This window comes from Passer montanus, unplaced genomic scaffold (genome assembly GCF_014805655.1).
Source record: "Passer montanus isolate IOZ18808 unplaced genomic scaffold, ASM1480565v1 scaffold237, whole genome shotgun sequence".
NCBI classification, from domain to species: domain Eukaryota; kingdom Metazoa; phylum Chordata; class Aves; order Passeriformes; family Passeridae; genus Passer; species Passer montanus.
In genome coordinates this window covers 71,792-99,191 of record NW_024367004.1, presented here as the reverse complement: position 1 = coordinate 99,191, position 27,400 = coordinate 71,792, and the positions used below count along the sequence as shown (strand labels likewise).

The following is a 27,400-nucleotide window of genomic DNA, read 5'->3' as shown; positions in this document are numbered from 1 at the left end:
ATATTTCCTAATTTTCCCATCTCCCCTTCTTGGCCAAAGCATAAAAAACAATACCACAATACCTGGAGATTCCCAGGAATCTCCAAAATTGCATGACCTCTACTTCCCCACCTTAAATGAGGCTAAACACACCTGTTTGTCAAACAGTAGGAGTCTTTTAAAGCATCAAAACCCAACACAGCAGGTGGAGCATTCTAGCTTCTTCATGGTGCTTCAGACCATTACTTATTAAAACAATTAAGTCACTGGAGAACAACCTGGTTTGCATTCAGTTTTCACTACTGAATGATTTTCTGCCCTTACAGGAGAGCAGAGTGTGTACTGTTAAATTAGGAGTGGAAAAGAATAAGTAATTTACAACTTAGAGAGGCTGCAAACCACTGGGTTGGGCAAGGCTCCAAGGCAGAAAAGGAGGTTGAGGGGGGACCTTCTGGCTTTCCACAGCTCCCTGCCAGGAGGATGGAGCCAGGTGGGGGTAGAGCTGGTTCCAGGGAACAAGTGATGGGACAAGAGGGAACATCCTCATCTTGTGCTGAGAGCTTTGCAAGCTGCCCAGGAATTTTCTGCTGGCACAGACCCTGTTCTCTGGATTCCAGCTCTGCCTGCTCAGGAAACTGACCTGCTGATAGGGATGTCAAGTGCCAGCTCCCAGCTACACGCAGGACCACAAGAACCTGCCCTGGGACATGTGAGGTCAGCCCAGCTCATGCAGCAGCATCAGGAATGACGTGGGCTTGGACCCTGATATTCTAGGCCAGGTTGGACAGGCTTGAAGCAACCTGGTCTAGTGGAAGATGTTCCTGCCCATGGTAGGGGTTGGAATGGGATGAGATTTAAGGTCCCTTCAAACTCAAACCACTCCTTGATTCCATTAAATTTGGAGCAGAATGGACTGTCCTTGGAGCAACTTGCACAGGTCCTGTTTCTAAAAGAGCTGGAGAGGGACTTTGGACAAAGGCCTGGAGTGACAGGACAAAGAGCTTCCCACTGACAAAGGGTTAGATGGGGTATTGGGAGGGAATTCCTCTCCCTGTGAGGATGGTAAGGCCCTGGCCCAGGTTGCCCACAGAAACTGTGGCTGCCCTATGCCTGGAAACGTCCAACGGCAGGATGGCCGGAGCTTGGAGCGCCCTGGAACAGTGGAAAGTGTCCTTGCCCATAGCGAGGCGCGGCAATGGATGGAATTTAAGGCCCATCCCAGCCAACACATCGCTCGCTCCAAGAGTTCCCCCTCACGGCTGGGCAACAACCACCTACGTCACCGCGCCTGTCAATCAGCGCCGGGGGCGGGGCCAGGGCATGGCGCACGCGCAGAGACGTGCCTACTCCGCGCCTCGTCCCGCCCTCCGCTGCCATTGGCCGGCTCGGGGCCGCCGCAACCAATCGCGCGCGGGGAGGTGGTGGGGCCGGGCAAGATGGAGGAGTACGCTCGCGAGCCCTGGTGAGGAGATCGGGGATCGGGGATCGGGGATCGGGATCGGGATCGGGATCGGGATCGGGAATGGGAATCGGGATCGAGATCGGGATCTGCGAGCACCAGGCGGGGGGGAGCGGTGCGGGCGCGCTCCGCTGCCGCTCCCCTTCGGGGGGCGGGGTTGACCTTGGGGGGGCCCCGTGAGGGAGGCGGGGGAGGCCGTGCCGGTCGTGCCGCGGGGCCCGTTCGGAGCCTGGGCAGCCGGGCCCCTCCGCTACCGAGCCCGCGCGGCCTCCCGGAGGGCGAGGGGCCGGCGGGGTCCTGCGACCTGCACGGCTAATGCGCCTCCGGGGGCGGCGGGCCCTGCACTGACGGTCCCACGTTCGGTCCTTCAGCAGCCCCTTACTCCAGTCTTGCTTCCGTCCTCATCCTCAGCTCCGCTTCCAAGTCTTTCCGTATTCTTAGTGCCTCCTCATTCTCAGTCCCCCATCATCGGCTTCCCTATTCTCAATTCGCCCTTATCCTCAGCTCCTCACATTCTCGGTCCCTTCCTCATCCCCCACAAGCTGCCCCCCTCCCCCTCCACTCCCCATCTCAAATCATCCATCCTCAGTCGCCCCTCATTCTCAGCTCGCCTCATGTCTCCCCCCGATGTACAGCCCCTCCAATCCTCAATCCCCCCTTCATCCTCACCCACCATCTCAGTCCCCCATCCTCAGTCTTCCCTCTCATCCAAAGCCATCCCGATTCTCAGTGCTTCACTCTCCTATCTCAGCCTTCCTTTCATCTACAGCCCACCTCACTCGCAGCATCTCCCACACCCCACCTCAGCCTTCTCTCATCCTTAATTAATCTTCATCCTCCCCTCAGTCCCCAAGTCTTCCCTCATCCTTGACCCCCCAGGCTCCCCTCTCACCTCCTGTGGCTCTGCCCTCTCCCTCTCCATTTCCATAAGCCTCGCCTGGCTCCTCCATGCCAAGCTGGCAGTGTCTGAATTCTGTCACGGTTCAGCACTGTCTTTGTAGACCTACCAAGCCATGTTGGTTGCAAGTCAGATGTTGTATTTGTAGTAGTAAAAGGATTAAATGCAAGCTCAGGTGCAGGGTTACTGAATCATGGGCACAGTTTCTCATCACGGTGAGGGACTTGGGACAAGGGCCTGGAGTCACAGGCAGGACAGAGGAGAATGTCTTCCCACTGCCAGAGGGCAAGGTTAGATGGGATAGTGGGAAAAAATTTTTCCTTGTGTCATGAGGCCTTGGCCCAGGTTGCCCAGAGAAGCTGTGGCTGCCCCATCCCTGGCAGTGTCCAAGGCCAGGTTGGACACTGGGGCTTGGAGCAACATGGGGTGGTGGAAGGTGCCCCTGTCCATGGCAGGGGGAGGAATAGGATGAGCTTCAAGGTCCCTTCCAGCCCAAACCAGTCTGAGATTCTGCTCACCTTTGCAGACAGAGACCTGCAACTGTTCATGAGGGTTTTCTCAAACTTTGCAGATTGTTCTGCTGATAGTATTAGGTTTGTCCATAAACATCACCCCTGCCTTTTCACAGCAAAATATCTGGGACATGAGCAAAGTAAATAGTATTTATTAACAGATTGCTTGGGCTCCAGGTAATCCCAGAATTACTTAGGCTGGAAAAGACCTCTCAGACTATCAAATCCAACCTGTGACCCACTGTCAACCTGTGACCCCATCTTGTGAACCAGACCAGAGCACTGAGTGCCATGTCCAGTCATTCCTTGAACCCTCCAGGGATGGGGATTCCACCACCTCCCTAGGCAGTCCCTTCCGATGCCCGACAGTTCTTTCTGTTGAGAAATTCCTCCTGATATCCTCCTGACCCTCCCCAGGCACAGCATGAAGCTGTGTCCTTAATGCTGTGCAGTTGGGATGTTTTGCTGCCAAGCCAAGCTGTTGGTGTCCCCCATTGTTCTGGCCCCTTGGCTGCTGGTCACCCTGTGCTCCTCCTGTTATCCAGCCCTTGGGAGCTGCTATCCTGGAGTCAGGCTGGGTCCCTCTGAACCGCTGGCACAGAGAAAAGGCCCCTTTGTTAATTTAAACTGTGGTGGCCTCTGATTCCAGTGGTTACCCAGCCTTCAGGAGAGCTGCAGGATGCCATGGGGCTTGGAGGGAGGACTCACCCCTCTCCCACGCGTCCAGAGCTGGTGTGTGGCTGTCCCGTAGCCCTGGGAAAAGTGAAGTCTTGCCCTCTGCTCTCCTCATCTTTGAGAAATTTCTGGTGCCATCAGGAGCAGGAACCCAACCATATCCACATGTCATTTCCCTATAGCCAGGGCTCCCTTCTGAGTCAGAGAAACAATTAACAGTAATGTTATGCTTGTAGATAAGTGCCAGGTTAATAATGGAATCATCTCTTTTCTTCTTCTCCAATTCTTTATGAGGTCAGACAGTGCCAGGGCTGGGGGTATTTTGCATCAACTCTGAGGGAGTTTGGAGGAGCTGACACATGTTGGCTGTGCTGGGATCAAAGATGATCTCTCATTTAAAAGCTGCTCAGAAAAGTTTGGAGAGTAGTTTAAAAGGAAAATTAGGAACCCTGAAGGTAACAGTTAATGAGGTTGAAGATGGAAGCATTCCCTGATTGGGGTCTCATTAACAAGGCTTCAAGAAAAAAGCAGCCATGATTTGTAGATTGGAATTCCTTGACTTTATGGATAAGGGAAGCCCACTTTACATAATCCATTTAGATTTCCAAAAAACCTTTTAATGAGATCACTCTCAGAGAGTTAACAAAGGAAGAGGATTGGGATGTTTTATTCATAGCAGAGGAGATAAAAATCTTCACAGGAGATGTGAGAACAAAACAACAAAAAAATAGCTGAGAAAAATTATTTGAGTTTCTTTTCATCTTGGTATCTTGGACAAGAGTGTGCCTGAAACCTTTTCCTAATGCAGGAAAAAGTGGAAGGAAAACAAACTGTTGAATTATTGAATGTAGTTAGGGCTGAGGGAGTTGTAATGAGATGAGACCATATGCAGGCATGGCAGACAAACAGGAGGTGATGGAGGATAAAATACACCCCCCTGCTTCCTGAGGCCATGTGGGTTTGGGACCTGGATGTAGCTGTCACTGGGGACATTCAGTGGTGACACTTGGGTGGGGTCCTGGTGCCTTGGGAACAACCCAGCAATCCAAGGTACAAAAGCAAAGCCAACATTGTGTGTGACCTGTGCAGGCAGGAGCTCTCTTTGTAGGGGGCAGGCCTGGCTGTGGAGGAGGAGGTTTGGTAGTAGGTTGTGAACATGAGGAGCCTGGGAGAACACTCAGGGAGAGACTGAAAATTAGAGATACTTTCTCCAGGAAGAAAACATCTTGTGGCAAAGCCTGCAGCACAGTGAGGGGGGTTTGTCGCCCCTCGCTAGACGAGGTCTGTAAGGTGGGGAAGTAGCAGGTCAGGGTTGATGTCCTCATGTGCATGAGCTGGAAGCTGTAGGGGATCCTCAGGAACAGAAACATGACATTACAAGTGAAATTGGAAGTGCTTATTAATGCTCCTGCCTGACAGAAACACTGAGCTTGCCATGGTGCTCAGATTTGTGACCTGCATGCTATTGTAGGCTGACTTTTGCATTTTCTGATGATTGGCAGTGTAGGAGCTAAATCACCTGAGTGCTTGGCTGGAAGATCTAGATACAAGATGAAAGAAACCAAACAATTTTGTTATTCTGTGCTCTGAAATTACCCACAGTGACAACAGAAGTTAATGGCATCTTAAAGCTCACCTAATTCAGGAGTTTGGTTTAGGGTTGCAAGGCTCCAGTTCTTGGCAGAGGTTCTGAACCTGTAAATAAGGGTCCCTTGGCAGGTACTGACAGCCTGTGCTGCAGGAAGGTTTTATGCAAGGTTCTATGCAAGGTTTTCCTGGCTGCTCTGTAGTTTGGAGCAGGAATTGTGGATGCTGTACCTCTGAGGGGATCTCTCTTTTGTTTGAATGGATTTCAAAGATCCAGGATGCATCAGGAAAAACCTTTCCAGCTCAGCAAAGATGACTTTGAAGTCTCACTTAAATAAGCAGAACTAATGAAAAGGACATGTGATTGAAGAAAAAATATTTTGTGTCATCTGGGAGCTGCGTCTCATGGAATTTGGTCCTGAATTCTCTGTAGGTCAAGAGAAGAATGAGATCAGGGAATTTAAAGCTATTGACACTGTGTAAATAGTGTAGGGCAGAGCTGAAAGTCTGCAGGAGTTTTCCATGGTAGAAGTATGTCTCTCTGCCTTGTGTGAGGAGATCAGGCATTTCTGTATATTTGGTACTTCTCACTCTGGAGAAGTAGGCCAGGAGACTCTGGCAAAGGTTGAGTCTGTTTTGCTGTAATATTCTTGATTTTTTGTTGCTGCCTGCTCAGTTAGCTGGATGTGAGATGGTATAGCCACCAGGCTCAATCTTCACCTCAGCTACACCACTGCTGGATCCATCCCACTCACTTACATGGTTTAACATGATGGGATTTAATATTCTCATCTCTATTTTTCTTTCCAGTCCCTGGAGGATAGTGGATGACTGTGGAGGGGCCTTCACCATGGGGGCCATAGGAGGGGGCATTTTCCAGGCTATCAAAGGCTTCCGAAATTCCCCAGTGGTGAGTAAAATCCTCTGAAGGTGCATTGACTGCAGTCTTGCCTCCACTGTCCTTCCCCAGGGAGTGTGGCAGTGAAGGGGAAGGAGAATAAATCCCTGTGCAGCGAGCAGGGCTGATTAAAGACCTCTACATTGTAACCCAGACCATGAGAATCTGTCCTGCTTCAAGATCTCTGGGGGTTCATCTTTTGGGATAAAATTGCTGCTTCCCTGTTTGCTCTGGTGGCCACAGTGGAACACTGGTCACTTGTTCCTCCCTAACTGATGAACATTTCCCTCAGGATGGGGAAGTGCAGCAGGAAAGATCCATCTGCTTGTGGTTCTGTCTGCATGGAGGGACTGGAAGCCTAGGCTCTCCTTCCTCGCCTGGCCTTTCCCTTTCTTTTAAAACATGGAATGACTCAAAGAAAGAATCTTTTTCTCCTTCAGATTTATATTAAAGGGTATATTTTTCTTTAATTAATCTCTTTTTAATTATTGCCATTTTTATTAGCTCAATTTTTTAATGCTCAGATTTGGTTTCAGTACAGGAGTGAGCAAACATGGAAGGAAGTTTTGCTCATAAAAGTCAGTTTTCACTTTTGGGATATCTGCTGCAAAATTTTGGCTATAAACCCATTGCAGAGACATTTCATAAATTAAGATTCAATTGCTGCTTGAACATTAGTTTTAAAATTTCTCTGACTTCACAAGATAAGGTGTTTTTGATGTTAGTCTGACCATAAGCTGTTGGTTCGAGGTGGGTTTAATAAATAACTGTTTCCAAACTAGTCAGATCCTGCAGACACTTCACTTACAAAGGACTGTGTGCTTAATTAGAGTATTAATTTTGCTTAGGACTTGCTAAATGTACCTATCCCCACTTCTGGGTGATTGTAACAAAAATAAAACTTGGTGGATATTCTTTAAACTGTGTTGAAGTGTGGGAGAATGTGTAATTGTTCTGTGGGGTCCTGGGTGTCATGTTGAATATTGGACTCTGGAAGGCTCAGCATGACTTTGCTTCTCTTGGCTGCAAAGACACCTACAATTGCCCCTGCAGGAATGACTAACCATAGGTTAGTGGGATTGCCCAGCAGCTGGGAAGAAAAAATTATACATGTGAAAAATCACTGCTTATCCTGATAAAATGTTACTGTAATGCCTCCTTCAGTCCCACTCAGACTGTGAACCCAGATTGTTGCCTGTCTGGTGACTGCAATTCCAGTACCTGACAGGTATTCCCACTGCAATTCCCACTGTACCTAACAGGAATATTGTATGGGAGTGATAAAAAGTGAAATAGGTGCAATGTACCCTTTGTCTCTGCTCCTTGCAGCTGCTGAGGGGGCTCAGAAATGTGTTGGGCCCGTGACAGGGTTTTGCAATATGGACTCAGCATGGCTGTAAGATTTTATTGTTTTATTTTGACTGAATTCTCCTATTTTAGGGTGTAAACCACCGGCTGCGGGGCAGTTTGACAGCTATTAAAACCAGAGCTCCACAACTGGGAGGTAATGAATTTTGGAGGTTTGTTGCACAGAATTGACTGTTGTTAGATAACAGAGTTTGGGAATGTAACATGGTGCAGCTGCACTGACACCCGTGCTGAGTTTCAGCAGGTTTGTTGGCCCAAACAACGGGTAAATACAGTTCTGATATATCCAAAATGGGTTTGGTTGGGGAGGAAGTAGTCTGTTTCTGGAGTGATAAGCCAGCTGTAATAACTGGTCATATCTTAAACAGCAGAATTCCCTGGAGCCTCTTCATGGTGTGGAGGGCGTTAAGATAGAACTAACTCATTACAAGAAGTGATCCAGCTTGGATGAAAAAATAGAACTTGGGGGTGTTCATGCATGTGCTATAAGATGCCAAGCTCCTGAGGCCACAGGAGCAGGGTTGGGTGAGTTGTGAGGTGTGACATGATTCTACATCATTGTCTGTAAGGAAGTATGTTAAAAAGGGATAAATCTGGAAGTTCCCTTAGCTAATCTGACTTTGTTAGGATGAAAGTTCCGTTATAATCACAGTTTGATAAATTTTCTGTAGTGAATTGAAGATAAGTGAGATCAGATGTAAAATGGGGGAGAAGGCAATGATGGCATGTCAAGTTGGAAATTTCCCTGTATTGATTTTAACCTGTATTTGGCTCTTTATGAGTATGAATTTACTTCATGTCTGAAAGGGAGCACAGTAACACCACAGCATCTGTTGTGCAGCATAACTGGCTTCTCTGCTCTCTCCAATGTGGCTTTGGTTTGATTTGGAACAGGGAGCTTTGCTGTCTGGGGAGGTCTCTTCTCCATGATTGACTGCAGTATGGTCAGAATGAGAGGGAAGGAAGATCCCTGGAATTCCATCACGAGTGGAGCCCTGACTGGAGCCATTTTAGCTGCAAGAAGTAAGAAACTGGGGATATCAGTTGAAAATCTCCTATTCTCTAAATGTACAGTTCTCGTTGTTATGGCAAAGCAACAGTCTGTGACACTCTAATTGGAATTTGCTGTCTCAGATCCTGAAAAATAATCCGAAACTTTTTCCCCGTGCTTAGGAAAGTAATAATCAGGCTCCCAAATGTTCCTGGTGTTCCTTAAAGGGAGGACGGGGAGGGGGGGGAGTTGCCCAGTAATTATCCCTTAATGCAGCTTAACGGACGCAAAATTACTGCTCTGTTTTAGGAGAGGTTAAGGCACAAAGAGGGTGGTGAGGCCGTGACACAGGTTACCCAGAGCAGCTGTGGCTGTCCTGTCCCTAGAAGTGTTCAAGGCCAGGTTGGATAGGGCTTGAAGCAACCTGGGATAGTGGAAGGTGTCCCTGCCCATGTCAGGGGGTGGAATGAAATGATCTTCAGGGTTCCTTCTAGCCCAAACCATCCTGGGATTCAACGGATTCTAACATGCAGCAAAGAAATTAAGTGTTGGTTTGTGCTTTTCATTTCCAGATGGCCCTGTTGCGATGGTTGGATCTGCTGCAATGGGGGGAATTCTCCTGGCCCTGATCGAAGGAGCTGGCATTCTGCTGACAAGATTTGCCTCCACACAATTCCCAAATGGTAAGGAGCCAGCAGAGGATATGTCACAAGGATTTGCTTTGCTGATGTGCCGCTGGCAGTCATCTTATCCTAGAGTGAATCTGCACTGCCCTGCCAGCTCCTGAGGTTGTGGAAAGCCAAGGAGGAGCTGCAGATGCTGATGACATGAGATTATCTCCTGTTGGGAGATGGGAGGTGGCATGGCTGAGAGCAGGGATGTCCCTGCTGTCCCTATTCAGGAGACATACTCAGAGAGTTCCTTAGGAAGTAGTCATCAGGGCACACTGCTGGCTCATCTTCAGCCGGCTGTCAACCAGTACCCCCAGGTCCCTTTCTGCCTGTCCAGCCACACTGTCCCCAGCCTATAACACTGCAGGGGGTTATTGTGGCCAAAATGCAGGACTTGGCACTTGGACTTACTGAACTTCATCCTGTTAGACTCAGCCCATGCCTCCAACCGTTCCAGGTCTCTCTGCAGAGCCCTCCTACCTTCCAACAGATCGACACACCATCCTAGCTTAGTGTCATCTGCAGATTTACTAATGAAAGACTCAATTCCCTCATCCATGTAATTAATAAAAATATTGAACAGAGCTGGCCCCAGCACAGAGCCCTGAGGGACACCACTGGTGACTGGACACCAGCTGGATGCAGCACCATCCCCACCACTCTCTGGGCTGGCCATGCAGCCAGTTCTGAACCCAGCACAGAGTGCTCCTGTCCAAGCTGTGGGCTGCCAGCCTTTCCAGGAGTGTGCTGTGGGAGACAGTGCCAAAGGCCTTGCTGAAGTCCAGATACACAACATCAGCAGCCTTTCCTGCATCCACCAAGTGGTTCACTTGGTCATAAAAGGCGACCAGGTTGGTCAAACATGATCTCCCCTTCCTAAACCCCTGCTGGCTGGGTCTGATACCCTGGCTGTGCTGTAAGTGCTGCATGATGACACTCAGTATAAACTGTTCCATGACCTAACTGGGTACTGAGGTCAGGCTGACTGGCCTGTAATTGCCAGGATCCTCCTTCTCACCCTTGTTATGAATGGGCATCACACTGGCCAGCTTCCAGACACCTGGAACCTCACCAGTGAGCCAGGACTGTTGGTAAATGATGGAGAGCAGCTTGGCAAGCTTATCTGCCATCTCCCTCATCAACTTGGGATGGATCCCATCTGGTCCCATGGATTTATGAATATCCAAGCACCTCAGCAGTTCTCTGCCTGCCTCCTCCTGGGGGACCATTCTGCTCCCTGATACGATCGATCGAGCAACCCAAAAGGACAGTTATCCTGAAGGCAAGTCTTCTCACTAAAAACTGAGACAAAGAAGGTGTTAAGCACCTCTGCCATCTCCTCATTTGCAGTTACTAAGTTCCCTTCTGCATCTAATAAAGAACAAAGGTTAGTCTTACTCTTCCTTTTACCACTAATATATTTATGAAAACATTTTTTTGTTATCCTTTACAAAAGTCACCATTTTAAGTTCAAACTGAGCTTTAGCGTCCCTATTTTTTTTCTTACATACTCTAGCAGCCCTCTTAAATACCACCTGAGAAACTGGATCCTCCTTCCAAAGATAATACATCCTTTTTTAATTCTGGAGTTCCTTCAAAATCTCCTTGTCTATCCAGGCTGGACGTTTGCCTCATCGACTTGTCTTTTGACACAGAGGGACAGTCTGTTCCTGTGCCCTCAAGATCTCCATTGTGAAGCATGCCCACCCTTCCTGAATTCCTTTATTTTTAAGGACTACTTCCCGAGGAACTCTCTGAATAAGTCTCCTGAATAGGCCAAAGTCTGCCCTCCAAAAGACCAATGTAAAAGTCTTATTAATTTTCCTCTTGACTTCACCAAATATTGAGAAATTTATAATTTCATTATCACTATGCCCCAAATGGCCTCCAACCACCACATCTCCCACCAACCCATCTATTTGCAAATAACAGATCTAAAACAGTCCCTCCCCTGGTGGGCTCACCCACCAGCTGCGACAACCCAAATCATTCCACAATTCCATAGATTCTATGAAACTCGGAGAGAAGTGGTTTGTCTTTGGAGCAGCTTGAACAGCATACTTTTCCTAAAAGAGAGCCCAAGAAGGGTTTTGGACAAGGTCCTGGAGGGATAGGACAAGTGGAAATGGCTTGCCACTGCTAGAAGGCAGAGTGAGATGGGATATTGGGAAGAAATTCTTCCCTGTGAGGGTGGTGAGGCCCTGGTCCAGGTTTCCCAGAGAAGCTGTGCCTGTCCCATCCCTTGAAATGTCCAAGGTCAAGTTGGATGGGGCTTGGAGCAGCCTGGGATAGTGGAAGATGTCCTTGCCATGGCAGATGGTAGAATTGGATAAGCTTTAAGGTCTTTCCCAAGCCCAACCAGTTTTTGATTCTATGCAACTTTAGAAACTTTTTATGAAAAGGGGGGGTTTTTTTGGGTTTTTTTGGATTTTTTTTTTATGAAACCCAAACAGTTCCAGGGTTTATGATTCATTTTAAGAGGGATTTATATAAACAAAGCAGCTGTGAATTCTGTTAATAGGAAGAATCTCCTGCATTTTGGTATTTATTTGCCTTTTCCCCTGTCCCTCCTCCAGGCCCACAGTTGTCAGAGGATCCATCCCAGCTCCAGCCACCTCCATTCAGTGACTACCGACAGTATCAATGATGGTCCCCGACCACCTCCTCCTGCTCCTCTTCTTCCTCCTCCTCCTCTTTCTCTTCCTTCCCTGTTCCTGAGTGGTCCCACCTGGAGGATGTGGAGCGGGTTTGTACTTACACCAGTGGTTGTTCCTTACACACCGTGCCGGGAGGACCTGCAGCATTTCTCAATGTCAAACTGCTCAGGAGAACTTTTAGAAAAGAAAATCTATTTATTCCTGATATATTCCATTGCTGTAATGTTACACATGTCTGGTAGAATACAAGGAAGTTTGAGACAAGGACCAAATGGAGTCTTGTCATCCTTTGGACACAGACTGGAGTGAAAGTCTTGGAGTCTCCTCTGGGATATTGTGCCTGCAGTGAATGCAGCTGGAATGTAGCCTCTTCCCTGTTAGATTTAGGTTATGGGGCTGGAAGGGAAGCATTGCACCTACTGCCAGCACAGCCTCCTGCTTTTCATCTCAGATCTTGCCCTGAGCAGAGTTACCACATCTCCTCTGTGGTTTTGTCCTTAAACTCCAGCTGTGGAAGCCCCTTCCCTTTTGCCAGCAGTTACAAAATGACATCCAGTGAGGTTTTTTGTTGTAACTCGTTAATTAATTGACACCATTGCTTGCTGGCAGCTCCTTATACAGTATGGAGCCAGTGATTTTCCATCCAAACAGCTCAACAAAAGGACACCCTCACCTCTGGGGGATGGCAGGGACAAGTGGCACAGGGGCTGTAGTGGCTCTGCCTACACTCATTCACCCATAGGTCAGGCTATGGCCTTCTGGTGCGTGAGTTGGGCTTTCCTGTGCTGACCTCTGCCCCTCCAAACCCCCTGCTAATCACTGTCCCTTGTGCACCAGGAGAAGCCTCTGACTGGGGCATAGTCCTGCACTGCCCCCACCCTAGACAGTCTGTGACACCTCTCCTGCCCTACTGAGCCCCAAGGGAAGTCACAGTCATGGAGCTGTCACCAGCCAGGGCTGTGTTTCCTGCCCTGTCATCACAATGCCCCAATTTCCTGTTTTATTCCAGTTCAGTCCAGAGACCACTGCAGCTGGAGCGATCCCACTGCCCCAGGGATCCCTGCTCCTGCCCTGCTCCTTCGAGTGCCCAGAGCCCTCTCTTCCCCACCTCAAAAATGGACATGGACACAGCAGTGACACTGAACTATTGACCTTTTTATTTCAATCAGCTACAGCAGCTCTACATTCCCTACAACACTGTCCTTCCTCCCGACAGCAAGGGAGCCGAGGACTGCAGTGGCAGCGCGTTGTCTTAAAGCTTAGTATTAAATATTAAATATTCTTTCATTTATGTTTACATTACTTTGTCAAGGAAAACAGAACAAAACAAAAAGGACAATTAAAACTTTAAATTACATGAGTGTGTGCCCATGCCTGGGGCTGCCCCAGTCAGGCACTGGTGTGGGGGATATGCAAAACTCCTGGTGCATGAGGAGCGGGATGTGCTCGGCTGTGCGGGAGCAGGGAGCTGTTCCCTGTGCTGTCGGAGCAGCAGGTGATCCCGGTGCAGCTAAAACACTGTCTGGAGGAGTCTGGAGCGCCCCTGCAGCCCCAGCGCAGTGCGTGGGGAAGGGGGCGAGGATTTGGTCAACAACTTTGCTAAAGGATTTATCCATTTCTTATTTCTTTGTTTCTTTAAAAAAACAAACCAACAACCCCAAATGGTTTTGAGTCTTCCTTTGATTTTAGCAAAGACAAGAGTTTAAAAAGCACTTAGGAAGCTTGTACTAAAACCAGGAGCTCTCAGAGGAGAGAGTCATCTGTGCACCCCCCTTCCAGGCCGTAGCGGAATTCCTGCAGATTGGACACCCCATAGAAGTGGACAAAGGCTGCAGCCACCACCAGCACGTGGAAGATCTGATGAGACTGGAACTGCAGGGAAGCAAAAAAGCCTTTAGACCACGCCAAAGGGGACAGCAACATTGTCAACACCTCCTCTTCTGCTTCGATGGTCCAGGACTGTCCTCTGTGCTCTGCTCCCCACTCCGCTGCACCCAGCAGCGATTTCCACCCTGTACTTTGCCCTGCCCATGCACAGAACCTGTTCAAGGTCTGCCTGCCAGCATGTGCAGGGATACCCCCAGCCTCCAGCCCCTCAATGCCCCCTCCCCTGACCCGAGAGCTGCCCCCAGACAACCTGTTCACCCCCACACTCACCCAGATGTCAAACTTGCCCGGGAAGAAGCGCTCAGGGATGCGGGCAGCGTAGAGCCCGGCGCCCGTGATGTACATCACAGCCATGAGGAAGAACCAGCCCATCTGCCCCACTGTGGTGGCCTTCACAAAGCCCTCGGCAATGGTGAAGTGCATGGTGGGCACAACCCCGCTCAGTCCCAGCCCCAGGAACACGCCTGCGGCCCAGAGAGGAGGTCAGGGAAAAGAGCTCAAGTGTGGAAGGGGAGCCACTCCTCCCACAAACTCCCCTTGATCCCTCATCCTGTGCTAGGGAAGCTGCTTTTCTTCACTGAATTTATAGAATATCTCAAGCTGGAAAGGACTCATAAGGATCATTGTGTCCAACTCTTGGCCTGCATTGGAGACCCCCAAACAATCTCACCCTGTGCCTGAAAGCGTTGTCCAAACACTTAAAACTTCTCCAATCCTCATGGCACTTATCCTTCACAAAATGAAGGACCCACAGTTCCACAGGGGAGCTGCCCCTGTGCTCACTGGGCAGAACCCACCCAGTGTTTCTTATGCAGGGCTGCAGCAGCTCCCGCACCTGGCTACGGGAATGGACATTTTGGAAGGTGCCGGCCTTTTGGATTGCACCAGGAACACAGCCATGCCTTCCAGGAAAGTAATTTCTTGCAGCTCCTGAGGAAGAAGCTGTAATGTTCAACTTTGGCCTCTGATGAGTTGGCAGACAAGTGGCACCATAGTGACACTGGCCTGGAGAGGCTCTGGGTGGCACGCGGCTGGATCCTGCTCATGCTGGGGGCACAAGATGCAGTGGGGAGGAGCCATGGGGACGTGAGTCCTGCCTGTCCCCTGCCCACATCTAAGGGCTCTCAGGTGGCCTCTGCCTCAGCATGGTCTTTCCTCACTCATGTAGCCAGGACTGTTCTGAGAGACATTTGCTTCAGGACCTCTGAGAGTTGGGGAGGGAGGTGTCTCCTGGTGCTCAGCAAGGCTGATAGGATCTGCCATTAAAATTGGGGTAAATTGGGGTGTGGGGCTGGAGGCAGACCCCCCACTCCACCCCCAGGAAGAAAGGGACCAGCCACCGTGTCCCTGGCAGGGAAGAACTCAGGAATGTCTTCCTCCTCCGCCCCAGCTGCAGGTTCCTGCTGCTAAACTGCTTCCCAGAGAAGGCAGAAAAGGCAGAGCCCCAGCCTGCCCAGGGCTATTTTAAAACTCCAGACCTCAGGCTCTGCTCAGATTAATCCCCAGCACAGCAAGAGATGGCAGGAGGCCACTCCCTGCAGTGCTGTGCTGCTCAAGGGGAATGAATCCTGCAGGTGCCCAGAGCTTCTCCCAAATGGAATCTGCCCAAAGTGCCTCCCAGGATCAGGGGAGGAGGGAGCTCCTACCTGCTCTGGTCTGCCTGTGCTTGGGGGTTGCAAATCGGTCCCACTGTGCCACAATGATGGCAGAGATACCCAAGACACAGACGATGGAGAGGTAGATGAGTCTTGGCTGTGGGGAGCAGTAGAACGAGTAGTAGAGCCACGGGACAAAGCTCCCCATGATCAGCAGTGCAATTCCTGAATAATCCAACCTGCAGGCAGGGTGCAATGACAGAGAGCCACAGGTGAGCCCCAAAATCCACCCCCTCCATGTGTGGGAACTCTCCAGCCTGCACCTGAGTGGAGTCACTGGGCAAGGAGGGGTGTGCTGGGCAGGTGTGACAGGAGAAAGGGCCTGGGCACAGTGGGAATGCTGGGGAGGGGCAAGAGGAGCATGGAGCTCAAACCACCAGGAACAAATCCCTGTGTGCATGGATCTGTGATCCTCTACTCATCTCACCACAGAAACATAGCCCCTGAACTGCCCGCCATTGCCTTCCCAGGACCACAAGGGCATTCCTGCTGGATTTGTTCTGGAGACAGGATCCCATGGGATCTCTGGCAGTTGTGCAAAGTGGATGGGCAGGATTCCCAGCAAGCAGCACCCAAATAAATGCCTTTAACAGCCATATGGGAGCAGAATGTCACTTGAGAGCCTCACTGCAAAGGCTGATGGGAGCTTCACCCTTGGAGCAGCCCGGGAACAGGCACAAACCACTGACCAGCCTTCCCACCCTCCTGGGAATCCTGTTTGCATTGCTTCTTTCCATTTGGCTTCAGTCCAAACTGGATCCAAACCAGAAGTTTTCAAAAGCATCCAGTAAACTGGAACCTGCCAAGCTGGCCATGGCCCCAGCTGCCCAGTGAGAGCAAGACCCCTCCTCATTTCACTACTATAAGGGGCATAGAGCCTGTTCCCTTGGGAGCACAGAAGCCATTCCCTTGGGAGCCAGGATCCTGTTCCCTTGGGAGCTGCAGGGTCCCAGGATCTTTATCATGCACCTGAGGCCCCTGACCTGGCATGTTTAACGTGCTCAGGCAGAACCCTGCTATGGTTCCCCTCAGTTCCATGCAGGATTGGTTGATGCTCCCTTCTCCCAGGGATATAACATTTGGGAATGCTGTGCTTTCCAAGAGAAAGTGCTGCAAAAATCCAAAACCTCCCAGGAGACCACACAACCACACTCATGCTGACTCACTTCGAAAAAGTCCGTGAGACCTTCTCCGAGTGACAGTACACAGTGTGGAAAAGCCAGGAGAAGCTGAGGCACAGCACTGCTCCCAGGAAGAACATCCCGAACACCACCTTCTCTTGGAGAGGAGCCATAAAGTACATGTTGGGCCGCAGCATGGTCAGGATCCCCAGGCAGAGGAACAGAACAAACCCTGCAGAAACACATGGAGAGGGAAGTCAGGGGGACAGTGGGGAATTTCAGCAAAGCCAGGATAAGAACAGTCCTGGCCATGCTCCTGGAGGTCCTGGATGTATCCCAGAAGTGCTCAGTAACCCACAGTGGGTCCTTTGGCTGAGGCCTTTGTTTGTGCAAATAAGAAGGGGAAGGGGCAGGCACAGGGCAAAGAGCTGCTGAGCTGCTATTTCACAGGGTCATGGAATCACAGACTGGTTTAGGTGGGAAGGGATCTTAAAGCTCACCACATTCCACCCCCTGCCATGGGCAGGGACAGCTTCCACTAGCCCAGGTTGTTCCAAGCCCTGTCTAACGTAGCTGTAGACACTTCCAGGGATGGGCCAGCCGCAGCTGCTCTGGAAAACCTGGGCCAGGGCCTCACCACCCTCACAGGGAAGAATTTCTTCCACTCTCCCATCTATCCCTGTGCTCTGGCAGTGGGAAGCCATTCCCCCTTGTCCCGTCCCTCCAGGACCTTGTCAAAAGTCCCTCTCCAGCTCTCCTGGAGCTCCTTTAGGTACTGGAAGGGGCTCTGAGGTCTCCCTGGAGCCTTCTCTTCTCCAGGCTAAGCACTGCCAGCCAGCTCCAGAGCATAAGAGCTCCAGCCCTCAGAACATCTCTGTGGCCTCCTCTGACTCATTTCAGAGGAACATCCTCTGAGGCTCCCCTGTTTTGCCCAGGACACATTTCCCTGTCCCACTCCTGCAATGGCTGAGCCCAGCCCTTGTCCCTCTCTCCCAGGGAGCTCCAGGCACTCCATGTCTGATCCTCATGCATGCACAGGATCCACACAGGGAGCCCTGGGCATGGAGAGGACCCGGCCCCAAGCCTGTTCTGACCCTAATGCAGGGTCTGAGTACCTCCAGCCCCAGGGCTCCCCCTTCCCCACAGTCACCCAGCAGGTGTGTCCAGATGTTGCCTGTCTCGGTGTGTATCCGGAAAATGCTCCGGAAGCAGGCGCGGAAGGAGGGCATGGGGGGCCGGTGTCCATGCAGGAGGTAATCGTTGTCCTTGAGCCAGTCAGGCAGGACATCGTATGGGATCACACGCCAGCGCCCTTCCCACACCTGCAACAAACCAGGGGGATCAGGACAGCCCAGAGCCCCAGATCCACGGGGAACAGCCCAGCCCCGGGATGCTCCTCAGGGACAGGAAGTTGGGCTTCTCTGACATCAGGCACCCTGTGGGACCCTGCAAGCCACTCACCTACATCCTGCCCTTTGCTCTCCATAACTTCCCAGGGAGTGATTCCCAGTCACCCCAGGCAGTCATTTTACCCCCACCTCAGTTCCTACAAGGACTGATTCCCAGCCCCTGAAGGGAGTGATTCCAGGACCCCCAAGGAAGTCAGGGGTGATTAACACCCTCAGCTTTAACCCTTCCACACCCACAGACTGTTCCCTGTGGTGGGAATTCCCATTTGATCAGGGAAGAATCCCAGGAGCCACAGTGACTGTGGGCACTGGGTGACACCCCAGGAACCACCCAGGCCCGCAGGAACATCTGAACTGCTCCCATGTTCTCACCCACCATGGCTGGGCCAATCTCATCCAGGCCATCCCCTCCCCACACCGTTCCCGGGGATGCTGCTGGAAGCAGCCCAGCAGAGCTGGAGCCAGCTGCAGCCAGTGGAGCTTTATGTGGACACATCCTGTCACCCTAAACCTGGGGACTGGGGAATCTGCTCCAAAATCAAGACTGGGGGATCGCCACAGGTTCCAGTACCTTGTACACAAACTCTTCCATCTTCTCCATAGCATGGTGAGCCTGCAGAGGCAAGGTCAGCACCCGCACCACCTCCTCCTCCTCCTCACGGACCACTGGGCATGGTGGGTCCTCAGCCTGCAGTGAGAAGAGCCAGAAGGGAATTGGTTCCAGCCCCCAGGAATCATCCCTGCCCTTCTGAGAGCATCTGGGGTTTCATCCCTCTGATGGGATGGGCAGGACTCGCTGGTCACCCTCGTTTATGCAACACGCTGCTGCCTGACCCATCCCGGGCATGCTAATCCCAGACTTATCCTGTCGAAAAGTGGGATTAGTACCAGGGATTTTCATCCTTACAACCAAGGCTGGAATGGCCGCTTGGCCCATCCGGGAGACCCAAGTGGGCCCACCCGAGCAGAGGCAGCCCCGAGCTGGGAATGCTCTGGGTCCCGGCACAGCTCCTGCTCTCCTCAGCCAGGAAGGGGCTCGGGAGGGTGATTCCCGGCCCTGTGGAAATGCTGGGGCACCGGAAACACTCGGTACAGACACAGTGATGCCGGTGACATCCCTGTGAAGGACTATCCCGACTCCATGCCTGCTGGCAGGAGCAGTTTAGGCCGGCTCGTAACACGGACCGGCCCGAGGAACAACGCGGAGCCGTACTCCTGTAGCTCTTAATGGGATAACGGGCAGATTCCCGGGATAATCCGCGAAGACGGAGCGCGGAGACTGAGCCAGGCTCTGGATTCCCTCCCGCCGGGGCTCCCGGAGGGGCTCACGCTGGCCGCGCCGGTGGCTCCTTGGTCCCCCTTCTCTTCCAGGAGCGGCCCCAGCTCGGCGAGCTCCAGGTGCGCCCGCTCCCGCTCCCGGTCTCGGCCGGCGGCCACCATCCCGCTGCCCGCCCCGGCGGGGGCCTTGCGGGACGCCATCGGGGCGGCGGGTGCGTGCGGCTCCGAGGCAGCCGGTGAAGGTCCCTCCGCGTCCTTCTGCCGCCGCGCTGGGGGGGGAAGCAGCACAGAGTTACCGGGACCGAGGGAACCGGCGACAGGGCTCTCGCCGGCGGGTTGGACACAGCGGACGCCCCGCTGCCCCGCCCGTCCCTCACCGGCCGCTACATCCCGCGGGCGGCGGCGGCACCGGCACCGGAAGCAACGCTGAGGGAACGGGATCGCACAGCGCTGCTTCCGGCCTCGGGGCCGCGCCCCCACCAGAGCCCCGCCCCGAAGAAGAGTGCTCTATGATTGGTCAAGATCACTGTCTGTCTCTCTTTTCCCCGCCTCAACGGCCGCCGCCCGCTGCGATTGGCCGAGCCGCCGGGCTGGGGTGCCGGCGGAAGCCGCTCTGGCCGCGCGGCTCGGCTTTGCGGCTGCGCGCGCGGCTGCCCCCTGGTGGCCGCGCGGGGGACGCGGCCGTGAGGGCCCGGGCCGCGCTGCGGTGACGCGGACCCCGCGTGCCAGCCGAACCGGGGCCCCAGGGCGAATTCCCTCACCTTTTAAAACTTAACCGTCGTAATTCAATTTAGGTGCTTTAATGAAGAAGTTTGCGTTTCAAGTATTGAGTAAAGTCATCACCAAAACAAATACACGTTAGGCAGGCAAAGGATGTGCTTTAGATATGCGGGTTCATGTAAATTTTACTGTATTTAACCTTTTACTCCTCGCTGTGCTTGATTTGTGGAAACCTCCTCTTCGTACCTGGTGCAGAATAAATAATATTTACTTTCTAACGTGAGTTTGTGTTTAGAGAGCTCCTAAAGTAGACAACAAGAGGAACAGACCCTGTCACCCATCTGGGATGTCCCAACAGCCGATGGCCCTTGCAGCACCGCCTGCCTGCCCACGCCAGGCCATTGAGGGCTTTCCCGAATGGCCACAGCAATTAGCAGTGGCCGAGGTCACCCCGGCCTGGTGGGGCGGCTCGTCTTTCCCTGCCCAGAGGTTTAATTTCCTTGGCTGACAAGAGCAGGAGACTCCCAGCCGCCGGCTGCACAATGGTGGATCCTGTTCCCCATCAATCATTCATGGCCTTGCTGCTGGAAGAGATTTCTTGGGGACTGCTGGAGTAGCGAGGGGGGAGAGATTTTCCGACCTTGGTGATGTTATATAGGTGCTGGGAGCACCAGGAAGGTTGGAGGTACCTGGGTCGCCCACTATCCCCGCAGGGTGAGTGGTGTGGGGGCTGAAAGGAGCACAGGATTTAGAGAGGACATGGGTTTGGAGGGGACATGGAATTTGTAGGGGACACGCGTTTGGTGGGGATACAAGGTTTTAGGGGACATGGGTTTGTAGGGGACACAAGATTTGGAGGGGACACAGGGTTTAGACAGGACAAAGGACGGGAGGCGGGGTTTGAAGGGGACACATGGTTGGGAGGGGACATGGATTTGGAGAGGACACAGGTTTAGGGCTTTTTGGAGTGTCATGGGAGAGGGTGGGGATAGAAAATGATCTGGGAATTCTGGGATGCTGTATACCTCCACATTCTGCTGGAGCATGGGGTCCAGGACAAGGGTTGGTTGTGGGCAGGGCTCTGCTCTCCTCTCCACAGGGACAAATGCTGCCGTGTCCCCCCTCCCGCTGTCCCCATGGGTGTGCTGAGCTGCATGAAGTACCTGATGTTCATCTTCAACGTGCTGGTGTTTGTGAGTCCCCCGTGGGATGCAGGGGTGGAGGGAACCCGTGCCTGGGGACTGATAAATCCAGCTGGCTCAGGGGTGGGCAGCACCAGTCCCAGGGAGGGAACCAAAGGCTGGAGCATCCCCCATCCACATGGGTGACATTTCTGTCTGGCTCAGGGGTGGGTGACACCCATTCCCAGGGAAGGGACCAAGCCTTGGACATTCCCTGAGCCCGTGATCATCTTCTGACGTTCCCTTGCAGGCGGGGGGAACATGCCTGGCAGGCATGGGAGTCTGGGTGGCCGTGGACCCGGCTGGTTTCCAAGACATCGTGGCCACCAGGGCCGTGCTGAGCGCAGGCGCGTGGCTGCTGCTGGCCGTGGGCATCGCCCTGTCCCTGCTGGGCTTCCTGGGCTGCTGTGGGGCCCTGCGCCGGAGCCGCCCGCTCCTGCTGCTGGTGAGGGAGGGAAGATGGGTGGGAAGGGGCTGCAGGATATGGCCAGGGAGCACTGGGGGCGGGAGTCATGGGCTGGATGGTGGGGGGGGTGCAGGTGTTCATGGAGGAACGAGGTGCTCCTCATCCTCAACATGTCCTGCCGTCCACTCCCCACCTCATGAGTCTCAATTCAGAGTCCAGAGGATTTATAAAGCCGTCAAGTAGGGTAAATTCTCTCTGAAGCCACTGGCTTGTCTCATTGTGGCATTTCCAAGATGACCCCACTGCTGGTAAGGGGCAGAAAAACGCCTGTTTGAGCACCAAGACTCCCATTTCTTCAGCATGCTCGGTCCCTTGCAGACACTGCTTGTTTTTAACCCCTGCCTTGCAGCCACAGTGGTCAGAGATGTGGCATCCATCCCCAGGAGCTGTACACGTGTCCCTGGTCTCAGGGACATAGAGCACAGGCAGGACTGGTGCAGAGGAGGGCAGGGATAATGTGAGCAAGCTGCTGGTGGGATCAGGCTGGTCTCTGATTCCTTCACCTGCTGCCTTCCAGTTCTTCATCCTCGTCAGCCTCGTCTTCCTCATGCAGCTCATTGGGGCCGTTCTCTTCCTGGTGCACTGGAAACAGGTACCGGCACCGTCCCCACTGTCACCAGCCTCCCTCTGTCACGCCGTGGCTCTGAGGCCACCAGGTGACTGGGGCTGGTGTAGCGACACCCTTCTCCTCACCTCCATAATCAGCACCACGATACAAACTGCAAAGCAGGTGGGAGGGATCCACTGGGTGCCCAATTCCCCTCAAAAGGAGCTAATCCTGAGCAGAGTGGGAGAGGAACAGTCCCAGCCCTGGCACCAATTTCACAGGTCCAGCCTGAGCACTTCCTGTCTGAGCTGCAGAGGAACTATGCTGGGGACGAGGGTGCTGAGGTGTTCTCCACAGCCTGGAATACTCTGATGGTCACGGTGAGCAGCTGGGAGACTCCTGGGGAATGCACAGGATCCACCAAGGGTGACCATGGTGATGATGTTTCCCTTCTGTTCCAGTTCTCGTGCTGTGGTGTTTTAGGACCTGAAGACTTTGGGAATGGCTCCCGCTTCCAGGAGCTGCACCCAGGGATGCCATGGCCACGGGCATGCTGTGCGCGGGATGGGCTTCTGCAGGTGGGAGAACTCCTGGGCTGGGAGCAGTGCCAGGACAGAAGCCCTGGCTACATCCATGAGCAGGTACGGCAGAACTCTGCTGTGTCCGTGTACCTGTCCCAGCCTCAGCCCTTCCCAGGCTCACAGAGTGAGCATTAGGGACAGAAACCAGGGACACTGCCTGGTTCTGCTTCAACAGTCCAGTGGCTCCCAAAGTCTTCACCTTGTCCTGCCACCCAGAAGACCCCCCCCCCCCACATCCCCCTGCAACCCAGTCCCCCTCTGGGCTCCCTGTGGCCATGGGCAACATGAGAGAGCCCCTCCCTCCTCTCTCTGCCTCAGGGCTGCTTCTCTACCTTCGGCAAGACCCTGCAGAGGTACATCTCCCTCCCTGGGACCTGCAGCTTAGCTGTGCTAGGCATTGAGGTAATGAGGGGGGGCCGGGGCAGGGCAGGCAGAACATCCACTCCTTGTGGCAGGGGGGGTGCCCAGTGGGCAAGGAGAGCAGAAATGGGCTCAGGTCTCAGGGTACAGAGCCTGCTCTCTGCTGCAGATAGGGCAGGTGGAGGAACAAGGAAGGGTTTGTTTTACTCTCCCTGGGTCTCCTTGCCCTGGTGTCCCTGTGCAGCACCAGGAGACCTGGCCCAGACCCCTCAAGGGCCACAGCAATGGCCCCAGGCCAGGGATCCTCCAGCCCCTCTCTGCCCCTGGCCTGGCCTGGCCCTGCTATGGGGCTGACCCTTTCCCACCTCCATCATTCCAGATCTTTGCCATGTTCTTCGCCTTCTGCCTTTACTACAACTTTGACTGAGTGGAACAGGGACACGCCAGGGGTTTGGGAGCAACTGAGGACACAGCCTTTCCTCACCCAGCAGAGATCAGCTCATCACTGTATAAACAACTCAGACCCCGGGTGGGAATGAGTAAATAAATTTAATTAGAATCCATTAAAGTTACAAAGCAAAGAGGGGACAGCACTAGAGCATAGCAACTCTCTCTGCTCACCAGAGGCTCAGCTCACAAAAGCAACTTCACCTTTTATACACTCAAGGTTGCATCAGCCACATTAATATTCATACATGGTCCTTCTGTGTCCTCCCAGCACTTCCGTGGCTTTGCCCATATAGATATACTTGGCTCCTCCTAGGGTCCATGACCTCATTCTTACAAGTAGATTTGGCTCTTCCCAAGGGCTGTCAGTTAGCCCTCTGTGCCTCTTTGTTGGTGGAGCCTCTCTTACATCTTGATTGCTGGTGAGCTGTTACCCTGCCAAGCCTTCCAGCAACAAGTGTCCCCCACTCCCTGCTGCCTCTTGCAAGGGACAAATATACACCCTCCCCCATATTTTTGACAGCTCTGTTGGCCAAAGCTGCCAAGCAGCAATGACACAGGGGAAGGGGAGGATTGGAGGGAGAGCAGAAAACGGTTCAAAACCAAACTGGAACAACAGAAGTACATGTCAAAAGAACTGTGAACCTTAACAGAACTTCTTCTCACCATACGTAATAACTCCTCCTCATTTGCATGAGCCAATCACTACACCTTATTCACAACAATACCCCCTTTTTCTCTTGATGCCTCATTTATGTGGCTCATGAAAATTAGTCTCATTTCCAATTTCATTACAACACTTGAAATTGACCAACCCAACATTAACCATATTTACTTAAAATTTTCCACCCTAACATCAACCACATTACAATATCCAATAATAAAAAAACAATTCATATAGAGTCTAGTAAAATCAACTTCTCTTAACTCGTTCTCCTTATATTTGATTATATCAACTTGAACTATATTTGAATGAGTCCTAACAGTATCTGTTGACGTGGTTCAGGGTAGCAAAAACCTTGGGTCTCCCTGAGAAAATGATTGATGGCTCTCATGACATGGGTAGTCCTCTGTAATAAAAGGCAAGTGACAGACAAGAATGGGAGTAACAGAGGTCCAGCATGGCTTTTACTTCATCCCACCATGCCTCATAGGGTCGCTACCTATAGTGGGGATGTATGCTTTTCCTGGTGTAAGTACAGAGGCCAAACCAGTCTTGCCCTCCATCCATTTGTTACTTCTCCCAATTTTGTCACCTTCCAATTTTAGTTACCTTTAGTACTTTTTCCATTATGATCTTTTCCTGGTCCTCCAAGCCCTTCCCATTTAACAGACTCTAGTAGTTTCCATCCACAGAGAGAGCTAAACACAGTAATATGTCACATACTAATGTCAATATGTTACACCCTCTCCCTTTTGACGAATACAATCCTGGTCTTTCTGCTGGGAGCTGAAGTGTCTTTCCCTGGTGTGAAATCAAGGTCTCTCAGAGCCCATAAAAACTTGGCTGTCCTTCCCCATTTTCTGTGCTACTTGGAACATTCTCTAGGTTATTTGGATTACCTCAGTTTGTTACCTCTTAATTCCCATTTAAGAGTCAGTTTTGTATCACCTGGTTCAGATGTTATAGTCCAGTCCTCAGGTTCTTCCACAGGTCCTTTGACTTGGCTAGTGTGGGTCCACCCTCGTGCAGCGGTTCTGACAGCTCAACTGTTATTTGCACTTGAAAGGAACCTTCCCATTATGGTATCAATGGTTGTTTATTCCAGGATTTAATTAACACCCAATCCCCAGGTTTTATGTGATGTATCTTGAAGTCTAGAAGGGAAATTTGGAGAATCATTCCTCATTTTTGTAAGTCCTCTTGATTTTGGGCTATGGTCTTAACATATTTCATGACATTTACTTCCCCCTCTTCATAGGTCACAGCTTCATGGGTTGAAGCTAAAAAGGGTAACCCAAACATCATCTCAAAAGGGGATATACCAAGGTTGGACCAAGGTTGTATTCTAACCCATAGTAATGCTCGGGGTAAACATCTTATCCAAGACATTCGAGTCTCAATCATTAACTTAGTGAAGGTTCTTTTAAGGGCCTGATTCATCCTGTCAATCCATCCAAAATTTTGTGAGTGCCATAGTGTATATAAATCCCATTTTATTTCCACTGCTTGACCTATCTGTTGTAAAACATTGGAAGTGAAGTGTGTCCCCCCAGCTGAATCAATCCTCTTCACCATCCCATACCAGGGAGTAATTTGTTCTAACAGCATCTTGGAGACAATATTAGCCATGGCCCTCACAGCAGGTATAGCCTCGATCCAGTGAGTCAAATGATCACTAAGACCAGTAAGAATTTCCGTCACTGGATCTGGGAAGTTCAGTGAAGTCCACTTGTATACTTTTGAAGGGTCTTAGGGCTAGTTCTCGCCCTCCTGGGGTTACTTTTATCATTGCCTGTTTGATCACCGTTTGACAAACTCCACATTTACCAACTATTTGCTTTGCTATTCCAATGACTCCTACACACCCATAATTCTTTAAAACCCATCACAGAGGGCTTGGGTACTCAAATGGGTCTTTTGGTGTATTCTGTCTAATACTTCTTTGGTAAGGGGTCTATTTAACATTTGCCTTCTGTCTGGGATACCTGCATCATTCTTCTCTGCCCCTATCTTCCTCAGTCTGTCCTCTTCTGGTTTACTAAACCTTGGAATCCCTGATTCTTTGTCTTTGATGTTAGGACTATCATCATTCTCTCCTCCCTATTTTCTGCAGCATCCTTTGCTTCTCTATTGGCCAGATTGTTTTCCCTGATCTCTATGGCCACTCCCTTCTGGTAACCCCTTAATATGGACTATAGCAATCTCCTCTGGTAACCTCAGGGTTTCTAAGACTTCCAGTCAATCTTTCATGTATCAGTCCCTTCCCTCATGAGTTAAAAAGCCCTCTTTCTTCCCTTATTTTTCTGAAGGCATATTTTGAGTGCACTACTCCAAAGGCATGTTTTGAGTCAGTATAGATTGTCCTTTTTTTATGGTCTAGTAGTTTTAAAGCCTGGACTGAAGAATACCACTCAGAAGCTTGGGCTAGTGGACTAGTCTGAGGGCAATTTCCCTTTTCAATTACCATAATCTTTTGTTCATTTATGATGGCAAACCCAGATTTCCGTCACCCTTGTATATACCTTGAGGAGCCATCTATATACAGGATCTTTCCTCTTTGGAGAGACTGATCAGTCAGGTCCTCCCTCACCTTGGTTTGGTATTCAATTATGTCCAGACAGTCATGTTCTACTTCTCTGACTGGTTTCCCATATAGGAATTGAGCTGGGTTTAAATACTTGTCTCTAACATATTCCAAATCATCCCTGTCTATTAATATGGACTCATATTTGAGCATCCACGAGTCTGTAAGCCACTTTTCAGCCTTTTGGTTTAAGATATTTGTTACTGCTAATAGGATTCAACAACTTAAACAAGTATGCCACAGGTTTTCTAGATCCTCCCCAATCCTGGGGGAGGACCCTGTGGGTTAGGACCCCATGGGCCACCCCATTGTCCACATTCACAAATGGGTGAAAGGGCTTTTTTAGAGCAGGAAGGCTGAGGGTGGGGGCAGTTATCAATTTTTGTTTTAATTCTTCAAACATGTTTTCATCCTCCTCTGTCCAGATTATCTCCTCTTCAACTAACTTTTCATACAGAAACTTAATAGCCTGGGTGTATCCCTCAATCTATAATCAGCAATATCCTAGTAATCCTAAAATCTGCCTTATTTTTTCTTTGGTTTTGGTCTAGTCATTGAGACAATCCCTGTAATCTTTCCTGGATGTAACTGTCAGCTGCCTTTACTAATTATATGACCCAAATACTGGACCTCCTGCTCCACAAACTGGATTTTTTTCTTTGACACCCTCAATCCCTGGGTTCCTAGAAAATTTAGAAGGCCTATTGTGGCTTCCTTAACTTCTCCTTCCTCAGTCCTGGAAAGTAACAAGTCATCTACATATTGTATGAGTTTAATTTCAGGGTAGAGAATCGCAGGGTCTCCT

The 27,400-nt window shown here is 51.2% G+C and overlaps 3 protein-coding genes across 3 annotated transcripts; 2 read left to right on the top strand and 1 right to left on the bottom strand.

Moving 5' to 3' along the window:
* The first annotated feature begins 1,328 nt into the window (after positions 1-1,328).
* On the top strand, positions 1,329-11,967 carry TIMM17A (translocase of inner mitochondrial membrane 17A). Its single transcript, XM_039710882.1, has 6 exons — positions 1,329-1,441; positions 5,921-6,020; positions 7,449-7,512; positions 8,271-8,399; positions 8,940-9,050; positions 11,615-11,967. The coding sequence occupies exons 1-6, from the start codon at positions 1,416-1,418 to the stop codon at positions 11,683-11,685; spliced, it is 501 nt and encodes a 166-aa protein (XP_039566816.1). The 5' UTR covers positions 1,329-1,415; the 3' UTR covers positions 11,686-11,967.
* Positions 11,968-12,906: 939 nt separating this feature from the next.
* On the bottom strand, positions 12,907-19,529 carry ADIPOR1 (adiponectin receptor 1). The gene is made up of 8 exons (XM_039710881.1): positions 19,423-19,529; positions 19,097-19,314; positions 18,339-18,455; positions 17,509-17,680; positions 16,404-16,590; positions 15,229-15,416; positions 13,853-14,046; positions 12,907-13,567 (listed from the first exon to the last, which is right to left on the bottom strand). The coding sequence occupies exons 2-8, from the start codon at positions 19,244-19,246 to the stop codon at positions 13,439-13,441; spliced, it is 1,137 nt and encodes a 378-aa protein (XP_039566815.1). The 5' UTR covers positions 19,247-19,314; positions 19,423-19,529; the 3' UTR covers positions 12,907-13,438.
* A 1,372-nt stretch (positions 19,530-20,901) lies between these two features.
* LOC120502918 (tetraspanin-18-like) lies at positions 20,902-23,327 on the top strand. Its single transcript, XM_039710917.1, has 7 exons — positions 20,902-20,958; positions 21,197-21,391; positions 21,930-22,004; positions 22,241-22,339; positions 22,421-22,600; positions 22,859-22,942; positions 23,280-23,327. Exons 1-7 carry the CDS (start codon positions 20,902-20,904, stop codon positions 23,325-23,327), a joined length of 738 nt encoding a protein of 245 aa, XP_039566851.1.
* Positions 23,328-27,400: the final 4,073 nt, after the last annotated feature.